Source organism: Podarcis pityusensis, assembly GCF_964106645.2.
Source record: "Podarcis pityusensis genome assembly, chromosome: 6".
Taxonomy (NCBI): Eukaryota; Metazoa; Chordata; class Lepidosauria; order Squamata; family Lacertidae; genus Podarcis; species Podarcis pityusensis.
Window position 1 is genome coordinate 56,236,101 of NC_138030.1, and position 24,032 is coordinate 56,260,132.

The following is a 24,032-nucleotide window of genomic DNA, read 5'->3' on the forward strand; positions in this document are numbered from 1 at the left end:
TCCCCAAAGCCTCCAAATTGCCCTCTGGCGACTCCGCCTCCCAGAGGCTCGCGCGGCTGCTTGCTCCCTAGGCGGAGCGGTGCCTACCTAGCAAGCCTCGCCTGGGCTTCCGCTTGGAAACGGAGAAATAAACGAGGAGCGGCGGCGGCGGCTCTCTCCCCGCGGCGCCGATCTACGACGCAGCCGCGCCTGAGGAGGCCGGCCAGGCTTCCCCGCTTGTGCCGCAGTGCCGTGCGCTGCCTCTGAGGCCAGCCAGGGGGCGCTGGTTGCCGGCAGCTGAGGCGGCCTCGGAGCGGGCGAGGGAGCCCAGCCAGCCAGGAGAGGAGGCAGCCTTCGCCGTCGGGAACAGGCGGGCAAGCGGGAGGCCGGGCAGGCGCAGCGCTGGCCTTCCTTGAGCTCGGGAAGAGGCCTGCCCGGGAGCCGAGCGAGGGGAGCCTCTCCGACATGCAGGCCCGGCGGCGCTCGCTGCTGCCGCCGCCTCCCGAGGTGAGTAAGCTGCTGGCCGCCTCCCGATTTAGCCGGTCTCCGCCGGGCCGCTAAGGCCGGGCATCCTCTCCCAGGCCCCTGTGGGGCGGCGTGAGAAGGGAGGCTCTCTTGGTAGGGGGCCGCCCCACGGCTCCTGAGGAGAGGAAGCTGAGGGAACCTTCCGCCAGAGAGGGTGGCCCAAAAGGGGCGAGAGGCGACATAACTGAGGGTCGGAGCGCGTTCGTCCACAGCACACCTTGGGTCAGTTCCGCCGCCCCCCAACCTTAGGGGCGCGAGTTTCCCTCCTTCCTACTAGGGATCATGAAAGCCTCGGGACCTTGAGAATAGAGGCAGGCGAGGAGCTTCTCGTCCCGGCTTATCCCTCGCCTTGTTTGTCTGGCTTGTCCTGATGGAGCGGGTTGGGGGGAAGAGAGCCCTGCTCCCTTCATGGCAACCGGGAAGCCTTCCGCGAGGAGTTCCTGTCTTCTTGTTTATAGCGCTTCCCACCCCTCTTAATATCTCAGGGGGCGAGCGAGAAGACGTGGCAGCCCCCCGCGCCGCCGCCCCAAACAAACAAGCGAGCAAGCCTTCTCATACCGCTTCTGTTAATTAGTAGATTCCCCTCCCCCATACATCCAGCCCCCCTCCCCCGTAGAGCATATGCATCGCCTTTTCACACTCCTTGCTTGTTTTTGCAGTTGTGCATTCTTGCATCCCCTTTCTTTCCTGTCCTGCTGCTTTACAGGCAGCTCCCATTTGTTCGCAGCCCAAGTTTCTCATACTGGATCTGACGGGAATATTGCTGTCAAGGTGTCCTATTTTGTGCCCGAAGTACCTTCCCTTGCTCTGGCGTCGTTTGTTGCAGTCTGTTCACTATTTAAATAATTTGAAACGTGCCATAACTGCCGAAATAGAGCGCTTACCAGGAGGCAAGGTTACTTTTAATTGTGTGTGTTGTTGCGCTCACTTGAGTGATACTCACCTTGGTGATAAAATTCAGGTATTTTTTAGTTCTGTGGATGTGGGTAAGTAGGTCCAGATGACTGGTTGCAATGGAGGGACTGCATATCTTGTAACATGAATAACTGATGGGAATTACCTTGATAAGTTTGAATGTTTAGGTATTTTGCATATATGTAAACAAATAGTATTTGCATGTACCGAAATAGAAGTATATATGACAACAGAATATATTTATTAATATATTTAAACAAGGTGAAGTTCCACATGTAAAATGTCCACAAAACTTGAATGGTCTTGGGGTGTTAGTGCAGATTTTCATATCTGAACCTGCTGCTATTTATTTGTGACTTAAGATGGATGCAAAATTTCAAAGAGCCTGGTAGAGTGAGTAAGGGAAACATGGAGGTCACACTAAAGGTTATAAGGACAGCAGGTTGATTATTTTTAGCACATAGACATCTAGAAGGATAATATATTTATTATGTAAAATATCAAAATCTGAATATAGGTGCATGAAAGTGGAGTGCTTATTTGGATTGTACTGAAAACTGTTAGGTTGTCTGAGCTTGGCCCAACATAGATAAAACTGCTTTTATTGATCAGCAACACAAAAATGCACATATGTGGTAGTGAATTAGTGTTTGTTTCTCTGGTGTGGATTTAATATCACATGCCTTATATCAGTATAATTTAATGGCCAGGATTTACTAAACTAAAAATGTATTTACACTTGATTAAACTTAGTACAGTAGACAAAAAACTTTAGATTTTGATATCTGGTAAATGCTGGCACAATTAAGAGGGCTCTTCAATGGCCCAGAGGTCCTTTAAATGTTGCTCAGCTGCACAGAAGCATTTCATTAAAAAAGCAGCTCTCACTTGACCAAAATTTAAAGGGCCCCATAGAGATCTGGTTTTTTAAAAGCAACTTTACTTCACTGATAATTGCAGCATGTCTCATGGCATCAAATCTAGGCTTTGGTTTAGTCTCATGCTTGAAATCTTACTGAAATTTATTTAAAGATTGTGAATGTCTATGCTGTTTCTTTTTAAAAATGCAAAATATTTAATCCTTCCATAATCCATGAAGCTCTAAATCTAAGCAAATATAATTTAACATATAACTTAGGCAGGCTTTACATTATTTTAATAAATTAATTCTTAGTGCATAAGTAAAGGATGAACTATTCAGAGCAGATGCTTTTCAGCATGTATTTTAGCATTTGTGTTCTCATTGTTCTTTTACATTTGAAAATGAAAGTGTATATCTAGACCACTGGGCTCCTTAGATGAAAAATGTAAATGGATGCAGAAATATATGCTGAAGTCAACAGGCAAATAATATGCCTTACTAGAGCAGGATTGCTAACAGCTAAGAATTTTTATGCCAACATCTAACTGTTTGGATAAAGTATAACTAACAATATTTATTTTGGAATAATATTTCAAAACAGGCTTACAGGTAAATATTTAGGATTGGAATAGCAGAAACAGTGATAAAGTATGTATGTATCCCTGTAGTTGTGAATGGTCCTGTGCGAAGGGTTATGGAAGAACTTTAATCTACTTAAGCTGCGGTCTTAACACACACCTACAAGGAAATAAACCTAATTAAACATAGTGGGATTTACTTTTAGGTAAATATGCATAGAATTGCTTTGTTAGAGCTGGAAGGTTATAACTTGACCAATCTGCCTCATAAGAGCCTGCTGGATGTAGTCTAGCACCCTGTCTCATAGTGGTCAACCAGCTGCTCTAATGGAAGCCCATAAGCCATGTTAAAATTATCAGTTTATACCACCTTTGTATAAGCAAAGTTATGGATATTAGGGCGCTATACTATACTTTTTTCATGGTGCTGGTATTAAGGCAGTTTTTAACCCACCAGCCCAAGCATGCTTAAGTTAGTAGTTTGTGGTTTAAAATAAAAATAAACAGTTTATTTGTTGTAAATATCCTTATCAAGTGGCTTGAAGGCAATTTTTACTCACACAGGAGACCAAGCAGCTATTTACAAGCCCTATACAAAGGTGTTGAAACAAGTCTCTAGTAATTTTGACTTCTTTTTGCTAAATGAAACCTGGGAGTAGATGCAAAGGTTTTTGGAGCGTGTGGCCACAAGTGAAATTTTGGAAACTGTTTGAAATGCTCAGTGAACAGTAGTTGCCTAAACCTTTTAATTTATGTAAGAAGATGTGAAAGATCGAAGCAAACAGTGTTTCTCTGCCGATGGAAGGCATTTTTTATAGAACTAGAGGGCCGGCAATTCTTCCTCCCTGCCTGCTCCCCAAAATTTGCTGAGGTTTTGGGGAACCCCTTGGAGCAAATTTCTGGGGGTTTGCAGGAGGGAATTTATTTCCTTCACCAATGAGGGAACACCAATTGAATTCTATTCAAAATAATACAGTATTTAATTTTCTCCATCATTGTGTGTTTAGAAGGACTATAGGTAGCTGTCTTATACAAGTCAGACCATTGGTCCACCAAGCTTAGTATTGCTGCTAATGGTGTCTCCAGGTAGGGCTGGAAAAGACTCCTGACTGAAACACTGGAGAGCCAGTTCCTAAAAGCCAAGCTCTAGCAGCTATGTAGCTTAGGATGCAGGTTTAGCTGCTACTGAAGTAGAGTCATAGGGTGTGATTGATTATGATTACATGTATGTTTATTTTAATTCACAGTAAGTCTCTCTTCAAGATGACCAATCACAATAAGCATATGAGGAAAATAGTTGAGTCATAAGTACTGTGACCTATTTATTTGTTTAAAGTATTTATTTCCTGCCCCTTCATTGTAAAAGCAGTGCTCAGGATATGAAAGAAACAAAATAAAATTGCATATTTTTAAACAAGCAAGATTGGGGAATATCACAGCAGGGTTGTGGGGTCAGTACAATAAAAGTGTGTGGAGTCAGTACAATAAACACATCCGTCCAACAGGCCAGACTTGCCCCAGAACACAAGTGTCTTCACTATGTACTAGACAATTATTTGGGTGAAACAAACCTCCTTTGAGTAAGAACTTTCACAGCTTAGATGTGATCCCAAGAAGATTGTCTTCCACATCTCAACCAGGAACCTCTCTTCCACTGGTAGAACATAGAGAAGAATCTCTCCTGGAGATGTTAATGAGGAGAACTGCTCTGATTGGAGGAGGCAGTCCTTTAGATTAAATAATAAATCTTTAGATAAAGGTAATTAACAGTAGCTGGAATTGTAAAGAAGTTTGCGCAAGTACGCTTTCCCAACGGAATATATATTGTATGTTTTTGATTAAACAAAAATAGCTTTTAAGAGCAAGACCCTAATTATATACAGACTTTGCAAGTTCCTGTCAATGGGACTTGCTTACCAGTACTTCAAAGATTCAGTACTGGTAGGTTAAGCCTATTTTGAATAATGGGAAAATAATGGACTTTTGTAGAAAAAAGAATGCTTTGCTCTCAAACTCCTTAAAGGCATCTGGCCTCAGAAGGTCCGGCCTTTGTATTCTGTTTGTAGACATCTTTTTAGTAATAGCTGTGGAAATTGAGCTTCATTAAATGACCCATTTAATTTTTTTTAAACGAAACCTTCACTGCCTCCATCTAATTAACTAAGAAGTTGAGTGGAAGGTTTGTTTTAGTTCAGTCTGTCAGCTCCTATGGTGAGATTGTACTGCTACTTTACAAATTATTTTTTAAAAAAACAGATTAGTTTATGTGCTGTGGAAAACAAAGCATGTATCCAGAAATGTAATAAAAGGCAGTGTGTGTTTTTGTCTTGGTGCAAATGTTAAGAAAGCTGGTCCATATGTCAGCTTCTTAGTGAGTGTACCTGAGGCAAGTACTCATGCTGCAAATTTTGCATAGTGTGTATGTGGGGGGAGGATAATTCCTGTCTGGTTCACCTCATACAGTTATCTGTCACATTTGTTTCAGTTGAGAGGAACAGCTGGCCTAGAGGTGCTGTTTTTACTGCAACTGGTACTTATAAACTAAAATAGGAGGTCCTATATATTTTTTGTGTTTGCATACTGTTGTGACTTCTTGGATAAGCATTGTTTACTTTTTGTGGTCCATTACTTTCAATTGCTTTAGTGCAGATCTAGGCCAGTACAAAAGAAGAAGGGTTAAATGCATGTCTCAAGCACAATAGCTTTTGTTTTGTCACTGGAGTGGCAGATGGGAAACCAGAATCTCTTACATTCCCGCATACATTGACTATGGGGGAGAGGCATTTACCATCAGCTGATGATCTTAAAATTAGACTTCATTTGAGCCTGTGCTTCTTGAGTGTTCTGTAATAAAAAGCATGTTTATTGTATCAATGCACTCTTAAAATTTTATACAGATGATTACATTTTGAGCTAATGTATGCTGTAGAATCATCTTCTAAATTGACTGAAATTCATATAAATATATGAAGTAAACCTATGAATTGGTTGTATTTTGCTTTATTGCACAGTATTCAAATACATCAATTTTCTAGATATGTTAAATGTCTCTTCTGGTATACAGCCTTTTTTGTTAGAACATCTGTAACTGTCAGAAACCTCTGTGTTGATCCCCCCCATAATATAGCAAACATAGAAATCTGTAACGTTCCCTGTAAAAGGCAGATCAAAGTGCTGTACAAATCTCCTAATAGCTGTGCCTAGCTATGAAAGACACTTCCTCGTTATAAACACTTTCATATTTTCTGATTTCACTTTGCTGTGTCAAAATTTTGCTTTGAACTCACTCGTAGCTGTGTTCACCTAGCTGGCTGTACGCTGTTTGGTATACAATTACTATGTAGGATCAGTAGGATGAAAGCTTGTTTAGATGTTTAGTTGTCTTATGTTTGCAGTACTGTTCGCACCAACATTCTAAAATTCATAAGACTGAAGTTAATTATTCTGCATCTCCCAGTCCTTACATCACTCCCTGTCCTCCTATTCATTCTGCTATTAAATTGAGAGTGAATATGGCATAATGATTCTTTTGTGTTGTTTATCTCTTCACCTTGTTGTCATGGTGCCATGCCCTTTTGCTGGATATTCTGCATCCTTGGTGTACCTTGGCTCATGGGACTATTGGGTCATGAATACAGTGGTGCCCCGCAAGACGAATGCCTCGCAAGACGAAAAACTCACTAGACGAAAGAGTTTTCTGGTTTTTGAGTCGTTCCGCAAGACGAATTTCCCTATGGGCTTGCTTCGCAAGACGAAACGTTTTGCGAGTTTGTTTCCTTTTTCTTAAAGCTGCTAAGCCGTTAATAGCCGCTAAGCCGTTAATAGCCGCTAAGCCGCTAAGCCGCTAATAGCCGTGCTTCGCAGACGAAAAAACCGCAAGACGAAGAGACTCGTAGAATGGATTAATTTCGTCTTGCGAGGCACCACTGTAATCTTCATGAGAAGAAATGTTTTATGTATATGCCTGCTGCACATTGAAACGCCAAAATAAGCCTTTCCCCAGATAGCCTTTTAGTAAAATGTCTACTCAACACAAAATATGCATAGTACTCAACTTATCACCACTTCGGCATAACATCCATCACTCATTTTCACTATATAATTGCACTTTGCTCTACTCATGCTTAACTCTGATCTAATTTCTCTCCACCTCTCCACATTTGGCCTCCGTAATTATTGATCATAGAATTGTAGAGTTGGAAGGGATAACGAGGATCATCTAGTCCAACCCCCTGCAATGCAGGAATCTTTTGCCCAACATGACCCTGAGAGTTTCATGCTCTACTTACTGAGGAAGGGAGAACAATGTTGAAAGTCTCTATTGATGATGGAACCAGAAATTGGAAAAAGCAGCACAAAATATGTTGACCAGGGACTGCGTCATAGCATAGGAAAGGTAGAGAGTAGGGCTGGGTTATAAATCAGTATATCATCCCAAACTGTTTTTGAATTCACATTGTGATAACTGTTTTGACCTGGCAATATATCACGAGGGAAATTTGGACAAAACAATTGGAAACTGATGACTTCCCCATGAGGTGGCTCAGCTGAACCAAGACTTTTCTCTGCAGGAAGGGGAGAATCGCTGCTGCTGGGATTAAAATATGTAGAGCAGGGGTACTCAACCTTTTTATACCTACTGCCCACTAATGCATCTTTCTTGATGGTAAAATTTCCTTGCCGCCCACCAGTGCTCGATGGAAGGAGGATTCAGCTTGTGCCGTAGAACCCCCTACCGCCCACCTAGAATCCTGAAACGCCCACTAGTGGGCGGTAGGAACCAGGTTGACAACCCCTGAAATAATAATAATAATAATAATAATAATAATAATAATAATAAATAATAATAATAAAATTTATTTATATCCTGCCCTCCCCAGCCGAAGCCGGGCTCAGAGCGGCTAACATCAAATGTATAACATTAACATAAAATCAGACAATCAATTAAAATACATCCTCAAATCAGATCAGGATCAGAATAAAATCCAATCAGATGGCAACCAGATCAGATGGAAGGGGACTTCCCTCTCCCAAATCGCGCACACACAAGTTTGGAGAGGGGCAGGCCAAGCAGCGCACCACCATCTCCCTCCTTTGCTCGCTTGCTCGCCTCCCTCCCCAGCGCCACAGTCCCTTCTCCTTGCACTGAGGGAGGCGGCAGACGTGCATCTTTGCCTCAGAGCTGCTCCCCCACTACCACCCCTGCCGCTCCCATCCCTGCTACCACCTCTTCTCCCATGCCCTCAGTTCTGTGGTCAGCTTTCCCACCCCACAATGTGGGAAAAACCGTGAAGCTAGTCAATGCTTCTCAATTCCTGTTACTCGTCTTCTGCATGTGCGTGTGTGTGCACGCATGCATGTGTTTGTCTGTCTCCCTGTGCTAAGAATCTGAATATAGGGGTGGGAGTTCCCCCTCCAGGGTCTGTCTCTTCTGCTTTCCTTCTCTATTCCACCCCATCCAGAAATTGACACAAGGTTTGGCTGCTTCTTCCTCCCCACCTCTCCCTGTCTGGGTAGCAGTTGCCAGGACATTACCCCATTTGCTTCTACATGGTTCCATCCTTATTTCAGGCATCGTTATATATCCTTATATCACAGTATGTAGCTGGTATATCACAATGTTGAAAACCAGATATCGTCCAGCCCTAGGAAAAGATCAGTGTGTAGGAATGAAGTGATTAGGACCCATTCCCATTGGCATAATTTTGAGGACTATTGTAGTCAGTGAATACACACAATGGTTCTGTGGTGTTGAAAATGTATTTTTATGTAGTGTGATGGGCACATACCCACAGCCTTGTGGTACATCTTCAGGAGAAGAAAAGACTAAGGAGTAAACCCTACACCTATCTGGAATGGAGTCTGTAAGATGATTGAATGATGTTTTGTATACCTCCTTCTGGCAACTCCTGCAGCCAAGCTGGTACCAAACATATTGCTCTGCTTTCCTTAGCAAGGCTGAGAGGGGGTCTTGTTGTCTGGGCAGCCTAGGACCTGCCCAGACTTTTGCCCCGGAGAAGTCACTTGGGTCTGCCATTTTTAAAATTTCTGCAGGCATCAAAGTATGCCAGTCAAATTGATAGTCCTGTTCTGTATGATTATTTTCCATTACACATTTGTATTTATTTGGTTTTGGTATTTAATTTCTCATGTCACTCTATTAATTTGAGTCAGAGAGGAGGGAAGGTACACTAACCAGAGGGACAGTTACCCGGTGGCTTAGTTGAATGCTTCTGTGGAAAGATGTACACCAGGGGTGTCCAAGAGACTGCGATCTACTCCCACTATAAATAAACTGACAGTGATCTACCCATTGGATTTGACCAGAGCTGTTGAGCTTTTTTTGGGGGGAGAGATCACAGTAGTTGAGCTTTTTTTAGGGAGAGAGGTCAGATCGACCGGTAGATCGCGATCAACCAGTTGGACAGGCCTGATGTACACAATCTAGGAACAAGGATACATTGAAGAGCTCAAGTTGCAGCCCTCATGTTTTGCCATCTTCTGCGTACTTTGGGCAAAAACTTATTCCTGGTTATTTCCTTAAGACTATTTCCTCCATACTTCGGTGTTAGTCTCCAGCCAATCTGGTAAAAAGTTAATCCTATCACAGAAAACTTGGTTTATTATAATAAGAAAGTCATGTTTCCTAATGAAAGTGAGAACCACTATAGATTAGGTGCCCAAATCTTTTATTACCTGAGATGAATAAGTACAAATTTCTGTTGTAGGCATAAGCAAGTGTTACCAATTAAGCTAGTGAGAAAGTGGCAAGTCTTTTCAAGTTTGTATCTAGCAACTTATTGTGATGCCTTTGTAGTCTTAGGGCTTGTTTACTCTTCTAAAGTTGCTTTTGACTGTGTTTCGGGAAGCACATTTACACAAGGATGCATGGCCTCATAAAGAGACTAGATGCAGTTCAGGACACTGATAATAAACTAGTTTAAGCCCATCTTACCTCCTGCCTCTTCATGAGATCAGATGTGTGCTGTCTACACCTTATTTGGGAAAGGATAGTTGATAGTTCATCTGTGTAACTGCTGTGGAGATTTGGGAGCATGTGTTGGAGACAAGGAATAATTGGTATCTTTTTGGTGGGGGGCTTTCTTTGGTGGCCACTTAAATGTAGTGGAGCGAAGGTTATGTTATCAAATTGTTTTTAATAGGTTTCAGAGGGGGAAAATCTTACCCTAACTTGGCTTTCAAGATGAGGCAGGCTGAAAATAGCTAAACTACATACAACTAATAGCAGCTTTAGGAATTCTAATGTGGTGTTTGTTTCATTTTTAGGATCAAGCAGAATATACAGATTCAATTCAACTAGCTGATTGGGCAGTGTATATCATGGATAGACATTGGTTCATTCGTTTCTTTATGCATGTGTAGGAGAAAAAGGTAAGAGGATGGCAAATGACAGTATACATCTGGAATATTTGAATTAAGAGAGCGCCTTTAAATTTGCATCCTTGGTATGCTTCTTATATTGCAGTCCTAAACAGATCAGAAATTTATTTATTTATTGAGCTTCTGGCCTGCTGTTCCTTCTAGGGCAACAAACAACCAAGCAGGAAAACATATTTTCACCCCAGAGCCTTCCACAATAAGAGTTATGAATCAGTCTAATTTCTAGTAATGTTTCTAGGGTGTTTTGTTTAAAGCAAGGACAAGGAAGCTGTGGCCCTCAATATATTATTACTTTTATCATTGCTGGCCACAATAGTGTTCTGCAATAGAATCATGCATTTTTTAATTTAAAGTTTAGAGTTTCCTGTTTGTAAGAAAATTATTATGGGTGGCGACCATTTTGGGCGTGATTGCTGATGCGCTGGTCCTTTTGAACCCAGAAGAAGGTGGAGGGGTGGTGCACTTATATGTGCTATGCCGACATACACAGGTTAGAAGTGGATCGCCCACATGAAATGGTTGCCATCTGTACTGTAAATTTAACAACTTTTAGCTGTGCTTTTGCAGTAAATGGGTGCTGTGAATATTACATACTTACTAATTGGATTGTGAACTGAAGTGTATTTAAGGCCAAGTTTGCCTGCTTTTTCTTTAGACTTCTGGTTTTTTCCTTGAAACCTAGCTGTGGAATCAGGCACTGTCACTAAGTTCTTGATTTAATGTATTTTGGTTGCCTTCTCCAGCACAAATGTTTGCAGGATAGATTTGGGATAAAGTTTTAGAAAGGTGCACATAACAAGCTAGCTTTTTTGTTTCACTTATGAGGTTACATACGATATATTGAATGACTGGGTTGTCTGGTTCATTGTCTGCATGCAAGGCCTCCTATTTTGCATACCAGCACAGACTTCTTCAATGTTTATTTGGATGGTGGCATTAAAAATTGCAGGCTTTGCTTCTGGTTAAAGAATTGGTTGATCCCTTGACTGTGTGGAGGAACAGGTCAGTTGTGTGTACTACACTTTATCGTTACAGTGTTAATTTTAAAATTCTGTGTTCAGATTTCCTTCCCTATATAATAAACACTGTTGTAAGATATTCAAATCTCTCTTTTAATTTCTGTAAGGTCCTAGATCTTGAATGAGTCATATCAGTCACATTGCATTTAAGACTTTAGTGTGAAATAGTATTACTTCCTTGACTAATATGTTGGCTTGTTTTGAGTTGTTGTTCCAGTCCACCAGGATTATGTGGTTGGCAAAGCTTAGGCTAAATGCTGTATCCTGTCATGCATTAATCTAGGTTAGATATTGTAGATGCTGCAGATTCAAGAATGCAAAGCACAATAGACAAAATATTATTGAATTAACAGGAGTCATCTTTTAAAATGTCCATTATATAATTTATTTGACTGAAATGGTCAAGAGCCCATACTACAGTAAAGCTCACTAGATAGCTTTGGACAAGTCAGTGATTTTCAGTATAGCTTTGTTTCCTGTGGAGTTGTTAAATGTTCTATGGAAAAGAAAGGAATATATATTTGTATAAAGTGAAGATTTCTGAACTGTCACATCTACTCCTCTTTGCAATTATTGTTTCACCTCATCCATTCAAAACTTTTTTATGTAGAGATGGTTTATAAAGTTACTTGGCCATTGAGGAGTTACCAAGATGATATATTTATTAGGTAACATCTCCCAATGCGTCCTTGTAGTTCAAATCTGTTATACGGATGAGAAATTACTGGTAGCATTCTTGGGTCAAGCATAGATAATGAGTTGTGTGTATGGTCGGAAGACTGATTACCATATTTTTCCATTTATAAGATGCCCCCATATATAAGACACCCCTATTTTTGGGGACTCCAAATTAAGAAAACACCCCTCAGCATTACCCATGTATAAGACGAGCCCCAATTTTAAACCTAATTTTTTGGTTTAAAAACCCCTAGTCTTATACACGGAAAAAATATGATAATTTTTCCTGATTTGATACTTTAGTCACTACTTATTGAAATCCTGCTGATTTCTGTCTGAGTTAGTAACTGGATGCAACCCTGAGCCTGAGTGCCCAGGTTTCTGCAGTGGCCAGGAGTGCATCTGCATAGCTAAAGCCAGTGTGCTAGCTGTGCCCATTCCTGGAGATGTCTGATCTGCCCACAGTGACACACACCTTAGTTACATCCCATTTGAATTACTGTAACATGCTTTACATGGGTCTGCCTTTGAAAAGTGCTAGAAAACTTTTAAAGGGCCCAAGGAGCTCCACTGGCTACTGGTCTGTATCCGGTCACAATTCAAAGTGCTGGTTGTGACCTATAAAACCTTATACTGCTTAGGCCTAGGCTATCTGAAGGCCCAGGGTATTTTCCCATACAAACCTATTTGGGCTCTTGAGATGTTCGAGGTGGCCCTTCTCTCATTCCTGCCACGCTCACAGGCACCTTTTATGGGAACGCGGGAGAGGCTGCTCCCAGACTTTGGAACTCCCTTCCCGGTGAACCTAGACTGAACTCTGTCCTTGTGGCCTTCCTCTGGCAGGTGAAGATTGTTTTATTCCAGCAGGCCTTTGGGAGCTGATTGCTTTTAAGGAAAGGGTTTTTAATAGTGTTGTGCTGTTTTTACCGTCTGTATTTTAATAGATTTATTTTTTACATTGTTTTAATTCCATTGTTGTTTAATTACTTTTCAACTATTATTGATTATAACTTTTTAGCTTTCTGTGTTTTAGCTGTGTTTGTACAATCTGGACAAATCTAGTTTTTATTCTTTTGTTTATTTATTCCCCACATTTTTCCCAGAACCAGGGCTCAAGGCAGCTTACAAAAAATTAAAACAACGCTAGGCGATGCAGAAGGTGGGGCCTAGATTAGGACTGATGCCATCACGTGATGGCACTGGGGCTCACTGAAGATCCAGTAGCTCCTGAGCCAGCTTAGTGCCCTTCCCCCTCTCCCACTAGAGCACACACACCTGGTCTGGTGGGTAGAATGGGGGAGCTCTGCTTTGGTAGAAGGAGTAGATACTAATGGAGGCTGGCAGTGTTAGGCAGTAAATTGGTTTCAGTAGTTGATACATATTAATTTTGTTTCAAAGTTATTAATAATTGCCATTGTGAAGCTCACTGAATGCGTTCATTTAGGAAGTCCTGCAATGTTTCATATTTTACATAGGATCTTAGTTTTAGTGGATACATAAAAGAATAGATTGGTACATTTTCTATCATCATGCCAGTCATCCTGCTGTCATTTAACCAAATTTATATACAGTGGTACCTCGGTTTACAAACTTAATCCATTCTGGAAGTCCGTTCTTAAACCGAAACCGTTCTTAAACCAAGGTGCGCTTTCCCTAATGAGGCCTCACACTGCCGTTGCCCTTCCACCGTTCGGATTCCATTCTTAGACAGAGGTAAGGTTTGCAAACCGGGACACTATTTCTGGTTTTGCAGAGTTTGTAAACTGAATCGTTCTTAAACCAGACTGTTCTTAATCCAAGGTACCACTGTACTACTTAACTCAAACAAGAACTCTCTAAGTTGCTTACAAAAGACTTTTATTTCCAAAAGTTAGCTAAGAGTGTGATTCCAAGTGAGTTGTAGGTTGGGGTGTGAAGTGACAGATTGTATTCTATTTTTAATCCTATGTTGGCTAGCACTGGCAAGGTTGGAGGTGTAAGGACAGACTTGTCTTCTTCTTGGCTCCCAGGGAGCCTTTTCTTTTTTTAAAAGAATCACCCCATTGGTTCTAATGGAGAGGGAAATTAGATATACCAGTTCCAGAGTGGCATGGATGCAGACCTGATCCTGTCTCGGCCAGTCATACTCTGCCCTTGGAGTGCCTTGTTTCAGGGCCTAACATTGATTACTGCTAGTGAAAATAGAACTGTGCCTATGGATCTTTCCCACATAACGTCCCCCCTCTCCAATGGAGACATCTTCACTGCCATCAGAGGGGCTCCTCCATGCAACCCTAACCCCTTCCATCCATTAGATCTGTGAGTTAGGATTCCCCTTCCCCTTCCCGTCTTTAGAAAGAAAAGGAACAATATGATTTTATTAGGGTTTTTAAAAATATTAATAATAATAATACTTGCAGCAAATAACTGATAAAACCAAAATAAATCCTTAAGTCCCTTCTTAGTCTAGAAGGCTTCTAATTTATTTGTATATCTGGCTGATATGGATGAGGCATTAGGAATTAGAGGATCAATACAGTTTCATCATCACAGTTTTGTAATACTGGGAAATGCTTTTGATTTTATAGGAAATAGTCAAACTAGCTTAAATTTTAAGCTTGGTAATAATCTCTAAATCTTGTGATGGGACATTGGAATATTGCTAGAAGTTCATAACTGGCTGTCTGCTTGACAGGTTCAGACAAGGAGCTGGGTGGCATTTCCTGACAAATGGAGAACTATTTCCAGGCAGAGGCTTTTAACCTTGATAAGGTTTTAGATGAATTTGAACAAAATGAAGGTGAGTAACTTTTGTTAGGGCTGGAGATGCAAACTAATATCTGGATCTGTGACTCTGGTTGTATTTCTTTGTATTTCCTGTTCCATTGTAACTAACATCTGTTATGCATTTGCTGGGAATAAAAGTCTGAAAAGGATACTGAGAAATCTACAATTTTTTTCTAGGTAGAAACAGTTAAAATAATTGTCTTAAAAATTTCAGTGATTACATGAATGATATCCCTGTATTAATTGGGTGTCAAACATTGGCACAATTGCATAGATATATAATTCACAGGTGAGAATTGCTTGCAGCTAGAGCTAGTACAGATAAGATTAGCTGTCTGTGCATAAGAAGTAATCAGCTTCCATCCGCTCTTTTGCCACCCAGAATGCACATACTTCCAGATCAATCCCCCATTTTACACTAAGTTCAGTGTTACATTTCATTGTGCTCCTAGTTATCACAAGTCTTAACTAGCTTTTACAACACTGCTTAATTGTCTGTTTCCTATACCTATGACTCTGCTAACTGAAGGCTAAAATTTGCACATAATACTAACATAAACTGTGGCTTAGCACAAATGAGCAAATGTGTGGGTCCAGGGGATTGTGACCACTGCTGTTTTTTCCTGCTCCTGCTGCCACTGTGCTACCCAGGACTAAGCCATAGTTCGGCTTAGCCTTGCATTTGAACCCAGGCTCATGGTCTCTCTCTCCTCCAGATGAACCAGGAGTGGTAAACCAAGAACAAATATTGGTTACAGCTTGTTGTTTGTGTTAGCATTTGGATTACATCACAAAATAATAATAGTAAACTCCCTGAGTAATCACAAATAACTAGGGGGGAATTCAGCTTCACGCAGTTACAAATATTCCATCTGTACAAGCGTATCAGTTTCCCAGATGGAATGATCCCTTGCTCTTGTGTGTTGTTTTGGGGATTCTCCCAACCCCTTGAGCAAATTATAGATGTTGCATGTGTGGGAGGGGAAAGCCCTGTTGTGGAAGCCTTCCTCTAATGGGGTTTGGTAGGTGTATTCCTCCCTAGGTTCTGTGGCTTGTTGTAGGAATACAAGATCTTATCAACTTACTAACTACATTACTAAATGTGTACATTGAGGAGGGAGAAGAAAAAATGGCATTCACACAATACTGAAACATCAAACATGTTTTGTAAAATTAAATTCCCAAGTGGTTTGTTTGTCTGTGATTGCTGTATTCCCTGTTACGTGATTTGTATGTAGCTAAGTCACTTTCCCCCTTATACTATGCTACTTCACTGTTCTGCTGTTATGAATGCCTGCTAAAACATGGATAGGATTTATCATTGTATAATTTGTACAAGTAGGGCATTCTCTGGCATGAAAAGTGTAACAATGGAAACAGGCAAACCCAAAAAGAGCTTGGCTGGATTAGATGAAAGGTCTGTCAAGTTCAGCATCATGTTTCTCACATAAACCAAAGAGGTGCCTTTGGGGAGATTATAAGTAGGCTATTTCCACTCCCACTTTTTCTCCCCAAGACCTAGTAATGTGGTATACTGCTTCCAGACATGGAGGCTTCATATAGTCATCATAACTAATAGGCATTGTCAGACTAATTGATGGAAGGTCTAATCCCATTTTTAAAGCCATCACAGCTAATGGTCATCTTGTGGCACCACATGCCATTAATAAATAAATAGCTTTTCTAAGGAAAAACACAACCTTTGGTGTTTAATGACTCCAACTACAGAAGCAATCAAAGTGCTATTTGAGAGTTAATGTGATTTGGTTACCTTTTTTGGCCAACATTTATTCACTAGTTGGGCTGATAGAAATTGCTTTCTTAGGGCTTGTCCACGCTGTAGTGTTCTTCTGAGAAACGAAAATAGTTTTAGTCTGTGGGTATAACTCATAGACTAATTGCTTTCCTGAGTGGTTTCCCTTTTTATGGTGCTAAATGATGTATTTGCAAAAAGCAGATATGATTCCTGGATTGCTGTTTGAGAAAGCACTGCAGCAGTCTGAAGGGCGGATGCTGGAGGAAGGACGGTTGGAGAGGCAAAAAGCAGCCCCTTTTGGGGAGTGTGAGGACTAAATTTTGAGAGGGTTTTTGCTTTTGCTGTTGCTGGCATTGAGCATTGTGTGCCAAGAAGATATCATCGTCAGCCACATGTGGCTGAATTGGGTGAATCTGTCTCTTTATCCAGCCGTTCTTCAGTGGGTGGAGAAGTTGCAGTTCTTCATTTATTATTATTTTTTATATTTACTAAATTTGCATACTGCCCTTCATCCACCGATCTCAGGGTAGTTCACCTGAATGCTGTAGTGACAGATTTTGCTCCCCAGAAAGGGTCTCTGCTTCCTCCCCAGTCACTACTGCAGCTGAAGAGTTCTTAAAACACTCACCACCTTAAACTGGTATAGCACTGCAAATTTGTTACCATATGAATACCAAAATAGTTTTGATTGGTTTATGTTTGTGTGCATGTATAAAAGGCAGTAGGTGCACTTTGATGAAGTATTTATATTTTGGCCATGGTTTAGATTGCAAACTGGCAGCCAAGCTAGATGATATTAGAAATGCATGTTCTCCTTTAATGTGGCCTGCTTTTAAAAAATAAATGGGGGGGGGGGGAGGTGGAGGGTGTATGAACCCTCCACTGCTATTTGCCCTGAGGGAGAAGCTGCCATTGGTGACAGTGGCAACTCTCCTTTCTGGTAAATAGCACCATCTGTATCGTGTGTATAAAAAGAACCATGGTCCGGGGGAAAGGGCCAAGCTCCAGTTTTTAAGCATTGTAGCTCCAGTCCTGATGAGCTTCTTAATGTTTGCTATTCCTCCCTCCCAAAAAAAGACATGAAATGCAACCATGCATTTCTCATTTTGTCTAGTTTTAGCCAGAACAGTATATACAGTTGGCAGCAGTATACTAACTAATGGACTTTCTGTGCTTGGGCCCTATTACCTCTACAGAGATTTTCAGTATAGTATGTGATTTTTTTTATTATATGTGGAACAAACATGCATTTATTTAATTTTACATTATCTCTGTTTTGATTTTGGCAACTGGAGAATGTATAAAGCAGTTTATTCCAGTGTTTCCGCAGTGTTCCTAAGCTATATAGTTATGTAAAACACTTAAGAATTGCTATACAGTTAACAATGCCATCTACAAAGGGAACAGTAACTAGAAATGCTTTTGCTTCCACAATATTTTTCAGTATAAGAAGCGATTTGCAATTATTTTAATCTCATTTATGCTTACGATAATTCTGTGAAGTTAGCTAAAGCTGCAAGATGATGTCTTGCCCAAGGTCACCCAATTAGCTTTAAGATTAAACAGGAATTTCAATGTGCTTTTGAGTCTCCAAAATTGACATTCAGTTCAGTTTGCTGTGCTATATTGTCCCCAGCTTCTTTGAATAACTTATATGATGTCAATTCTTGTTTGGGTTTTACATGTTTGTCTTAATACTGTTGTTTTCTACTTCCTATGGTTTGCAGCTAAATATATCAATCAAGATGTTAAGATTACGTATTCCCATAAAATGTGTATTATAAAGAAATATTTCTGTTCCAGGCCTTAGAGACTAATCAAAACCAGAAATCTAACTTGGGAGCCAAACTGATAATCTAGAGAAATGTATGACTGCATTTTCATCTTTTTGAATTTGATTTAAAAAATAGCAGTTGTGGGAGTACCTAATCTGCATTGGGTCTCCAGCACAGGGTAAGGAATATTTTAATACTTGTCTCTGTGCTTTTTTCCTCACAAAATTTCTCCCTTAAGCTACTATTCACTCTGGAATGAAAAACATATGACACCCATTTGTGTGTTCTTCTAGGGCAAATAGCAACTTATGGGTGGTTTTCATTGGGAAACTTCAAGAGGTAAAGTGTTAAACCAACCCACACTGTGGTTCTGATTTAGACTGAGACCTTTGTGACTGTAGAACTGCATACATTTCAAAAGATGGAAATACAGTAATTTTCATGCAAACTGGGATCTTGTTTGATCCTGGGTTTAAGCTAGTTTAACTATAATTGCTTCTTGCAAAATAAGATAATAATTATTGTTACGCAATACACTTGTAATGTAGTACCCACACAGGGGTGAAGGATTGCTGCACTTCAGGGGGTTGGACTAGATGGCTCTCGTGGTTCCTTCCAACTCCGTAATTCTGTGGTCTACAGTTCTTGGAATAGTAGCGTATTGACCCGAATATAAGCCGCACCCGAATAAAAGCCGCATCTTTAAAATTCATGGGGGTGGGGGGAGGAAAAAAGATAATACCTGAATATAAGCTGCTCCCTTAAAATTCTGCAGGCATTCACACCCATTCCATTTTACCATATGTCTGTTTCAGTAGCAATATCATAAAAGCCAATTTTTGTAAGGTCGCAAATTTAAGCCACACTTTAAACTTTTCACGGACAGAATTTGGAAAAAAAGTGAGGCTTATATTCAGGCCAATACAGTATTATGTATTTTCCTTTGATATACAAACATTTGAACTTCTTGTGCAAAGTACAAGTTACATATGCTGAATTTATTGCATATTGATTTAAGTTACTTATCTTTTCAGATGAAGCCATTTCACCTACTTTGTTGGATGCAAAGTGGAATAAGATCCTAGATCCTCCTTCCCATCGGCTGTCTTTTAACCCAGCTCTGGCCAACGTGAATGAATCCACAATTCCTAATGAGTGTCCGCAAAAGTTGAAGTCATTCTCCCTGTCTCAGTTAGCCACTACATCAACAGGAGGAGGAGATTGCTGTTCTAATGGAAAGAATCTTAATATAAGACAAGAAAGCCCAAACATGTGGATTGATGATCAGGCAGCAACAGATGATCATCAGCTAGTTAAGAGAAATAGCAATCGAAATGCCCTGTACAATTTGATGGATGAAGAAGGAAGGAAAAAGAAACCAGAGGAAAAAAACGTTCTTGTAGTAGCAGTCATGCATAACTGTGACAAAAAAGGACTGCAAAATGATTTGTTAGATTGTAGAAATTACAGCAATTCCCCCAGAATGGATACTGTTAGCTTTACACTGGATAATGAAACCCAACAAACTGATCACATTGATGTTACTGTAAACGGGTCCATTGAAAAAGATTCAGATACTGAAAAAGATGCAGTACAAGCAAACAGGCTACCTGCAGAAGAAGATTTTTTCAACCATTGTAGTGTTGCTGCTTCTGCCTGCTTATCCAGTGGATATTCTTCTCGTTTAAAGGAGAATGATAATTCAAATAAAGACCTTCATTTCTCAGAAACTGCAGCAGCAGGGATGAATGTAATTACATTGCAGAGGCCACTTGGCCCTAGTGTTAAAATACAGCAAAGCTGTGCATCAGGTGAGGGTTTTGATACTGATGCTGTTGCTCAGCTGGAAACTAGAAACTGTTTACCTAGTTCACGTAATGGTGGTTTCTCCACAGAGGTTTCTGTTGCAGAACCAGCAGCCCAGCCATTTCAGTCAGGGATATGTGAGGTCTCTGCAACTTGTCAGCCAAATACGCTTGAAAGTGGTAATCACGGTGAAAGTTCTGACAGACATTTGGCCTCTATGGATGTTGGTGCTGCTGACAATGAAGCTGACAAATATGAAAAAATACTCAGCTCAACTGAATTGCTCAGCACGACAGTTTGTTTATCAGAATCTCAGGAGATGGCAAATGGGGAACTGACTAAAGAAAATCAGATCAGTAATGAGCAAACACCTGGGGAGGATGAAACACTGTTGCATACAGCAAAGCGGGAGGAAGCATGTAGTAGTAATGGAGATAGCAGCGATGGCATGACAGTAGCAAGTCAGGACTTAAAGGGAGCATATATGGATGAGTTTGAAGATTCCAGCCCCACTGATGTCATGAGTACATCGGCATCAAGTGCTCTGCTCAATTGTTGTGATTCCTATGGAATACAGAACCCAATTCTTGCTCATATTCCAAAGACTTTACCCTCCAAGGAAGACTCAGTGACTGAGGAAAAGGAGATAGAGGAGAGCAAATCAGAATGTTACAATAATGTTTATGAACAAAGAGGAAATGAGGCCACAGAGAGAAGTGGGCTCATTTTGAACTGCACTGGTGACCAAATTAAAAAAAAACATTTACATAATCTCTGCAGTCAGGTACCATCCGAAACAAGTCAAGCATCACCAAAACAAGCAGGTAGTCTGCAACCTCTCAGTGTTCCTTTTGGTGGTGCCCGACCCAAACAGCCTACAAATCTTAAACTACAAATTCCAAAGCCATTATCGGACCATTTACAAAATGATCTGGTTCCCCCAAACTGTGGAGGAAACAGTAAAAACAAAAATGATGTATCTGGAAAAGTAAAAGTAGGTGAAAACATAGCAAATGTATTTTCTGATGAAACATCACTGAGTGCATCAGTCACAGATATTGGCGGGGAGCATTCTGATGGTTATAAGTCTGGGGTTTCTAGTAGTTCGTGCCTTGCAGCAGCTTCAGATAGTCCGGACAACGACCTTGGAGCTGGCCAGTTTGGAGTTCCTACAAGAAAGCCATTTACTACTTTGGGCGAAGTGGCTCCGGTCTGGGTTCCAGATTCTCAAGCACCAAACTGCATGAAATGTGAGGCCAGATTTACATTCACTAAAAGGCGACACCATTGCAGAGCCTGTGGGAAGGTATGTTTATATTTAATGAAATATTTTCACAAATGATTGAAGCCACAGAATTGAGGGGATATTTTTAGTAAGCATTTTGTAGTTTTTAGCAAATCAAGGTTAGATATCTATTTATTTTAATGGCTACTGAAAATAACATGAGTGTTAAAGGTATTATTAATTGTTATTTTTGCGTCAAGCTAGAAAACAAGTGTACACCCCAAATAAATAACTTTTTGAATCTTATGGGGTCCCCCCCAGCACACTTTGTGATTAAGTACAGGCAGAAGCAGAGCTGCAGCACTAGGTTTCTGGCAGAGGTGTTGTTGCTGCAGCTTACTGGGAGGTAGTGGAGCAAGGTGACAGAGAGGTCAGTGTGGTGTGGCTCAACTGGCGGGAATGCCGGATTGGCTTTGCCAGTGTGGACGCACCACACCAACTTCTGTGATGCCTCATACCTTGGCTTCCTCCTCCTGTTAAGTAGCAGCAGCAGCAGCCCAGCTGATGGGAATCTAGGGTGCTGCTCTGCCCCACTGGGTAAACCACTTTTCACTATAGGCTGCTTGTCGTGGTGAGTGTGGCATCACATTCTGGCAAGAGTAATAAACAGCCAACCTTCACCCCAGCTTCCAAGCTGTGGGGTGGTCCATGATGAGAGGTTGGGAGGTGGTTTGGCAGCTGGTGAGCCTGGCCACGGAGACCAAATTGGCAACCCTTCTGCTGGCCTTTCCTACTCCGGATCAGAAAGGGTGAAAGCAGAGGGAGGGGGAAAGAGGTGTCTTCAGGCAGTGGCTGTTCCCTGACTTGCCTTTTCCTTTTTAAGTAGAGAGTTGTATGTAGTTCTCTAAAGGTGCTTGCCATGCTTTCAAGCCATTGCTGCAAGCAGTAAGCAATCTCTGCCCTGAATGTTTGATCAGCCAAAAATTAACTGATTTGCTTGTTATTTCATACATTTGTGGTATCACTATTACAATATAACACCACTCCAAATTCTTAGAAGATTCTAGGGTGGAGAGGGAATGTTGTGATAGCTAAAAATACATGATGTTGGTAATGGGTAAAGCACTTCTCTGTACAAGTGCTTCTTATACAGGTTGGACCATTTTACAAGTGAATTTAGCACACATCAGTAGAAATAAGTCCACAAACAATATGTTCCCACAAAATCTTTATATCCCACCTGCCTTCATGTAACTAACTCGTTAGCAGATTTAGAGATGATGAAAAATATTTTCTGTCTGGTTGCCTGAAAGGAATGCTGACTTAGCATAAGTGACCAAACAAAAAGTCATTCGTAAGCCTGGTTTTGTATCATGTTATCCGGTTTTCAGCTGAAAAAATACCAATATTTTGTTTTTTAAATATTCCTGAGAAATAAGTAAATGTGTGGCATTTAGGATTTCTGTGCTTTCATTTTAAATTGGATGTAAAATAAGCCTGATAGCTTGGGGCCTTATAAAAATACAGACTTGAATATTGTTCTCAACTAAGACAAGGTAAAGTAGAATTAAGTGAATAAAAGATCTGTAATCAGCACAGCTGTGCATGGTGCTGTAGAAATGGAAGTGTTTTCTTTAGCAATTATCCATTTTATTTATCAAAGAAAGCACAGGGGCTTTTCTTTCAGTGGGATTCCTGCTTGTAGTAAAACTTTAGGCCTTTTTAAACCATTTAACTGTAATAGACACCTCTTTCTTCCCATTTGAAACTTGTTTTACACTGAGAGCCCCTTCAGGCTGGTGTTTTATCACAGGTTTATTCTGCAACGTATCCTTGGCACAATAATAGTGCAAAAGTGGTGGATTTATTTTGCTTAAATTTGTTCTGTGATGCTGCCCCAGTCCTGCCTCATTGTTGTTGTAACAACAACTGTGCAACAAAACCAGAACGTTTGCAGTATAAAAAGTAATAGGGTTTCAGCAGACAGTTACAGGATATGCACTGGTTGAAAATGAAGAAATGTGGCTGCCCCAAAACCTTTGCAGGTACAAACAGTATTGAAAGTGGGATTGCATGTCACTGCCCTGACAGCACCACTGTAGTTTATTGCTGTATAAGAACCTCTCTCTCCCTTAATATTTCATGCTGATGCACAAATTGGTATAGGTAATAATCACTATAATACCCAACACTATGCTGATGTTTTCCTTTACATGAAGCATTTTGGCATTGCTTTATTTACAGTTCATTTCCTCTGGGCAGCAGATTTTTCATTGACCTTGACTTTGTTTGAATAAGCATTACTGTATCCAGTGTGATACTCTTTTTCTCCAGTGAATAAGTTACATAAGAACTTGCACCTCACTGAATTCAACTTTAGCAAAGATTGTCCTGAACATGGGTTAAAAAAAGATATAACAATTGATTTGGGGAGATCCTCTGTAGAGATTAGGCCAGTTTGTATTTTTCTTTCTCAGTGAGATAATGAGGGAAGAGACATCTTCTATACATGTTACAAGAATTTTCAACAATTAATCTAAAGTTTTCATTTCTGTGAAAGGATTATTGTTAAATATTTGGTTTGTTTAATGTAGTTGGGATGTTTGGAATAGTAAATTATGAATGAAAAGTTAATATTTCATTTCCCAGCTTAGGGCACTGATTTTTTTCATAAATTTAAATTTCCATCCTAGTCTACTGTTGAGCTGAATTTTCCAGCAACAACCCCTCCATGAGTGTAGAAATAT

At 40.6% G+C, this 24,032-nt stretch overlaps 1 protein-coding gene across 4 annotated transcripts in view; it reads left to right on the forward strand.

The window, feature by feature from the left end:
* The first annotated feature begins 295 nt into the window (after window positions 1-295).
* The window catches only part of ZFYVE9 (zinc finger FYVE-type containing 9), a 47,611-nt gene continuing 23,874 nt past the window's right edge, over window positions 296-24,032 (forward strand). Inside the window, exons 1-4 of one of the 4 annotated variants that reach the window (XM_081010812.1) lie at window positions 296-486; window positions 10,147-10,251; window positions 14,632-14,736; window positions 19,289-21,366. In XM_081010812.1, coding sequence (XP_080866938.1) covers window positions 14,667-14,736; window positions 19,289-21,366 — 2,148 coding nt within the window. In that variant the 5' untranslated portion in view covers window positions 296-486; window positions 10,147-10,251; window positions 14,632-14,666. The remainder of the gene's footprint in view (window positions 487-10,146; window positions 10,252-14,631; window positions 14,737-19,288; window positions 21,367-24,032) is intronic. The other 3 variants (XM_081010813.1, XM_081010814.1, XM_081010815.1) reach the window with 3 other exon arrangements.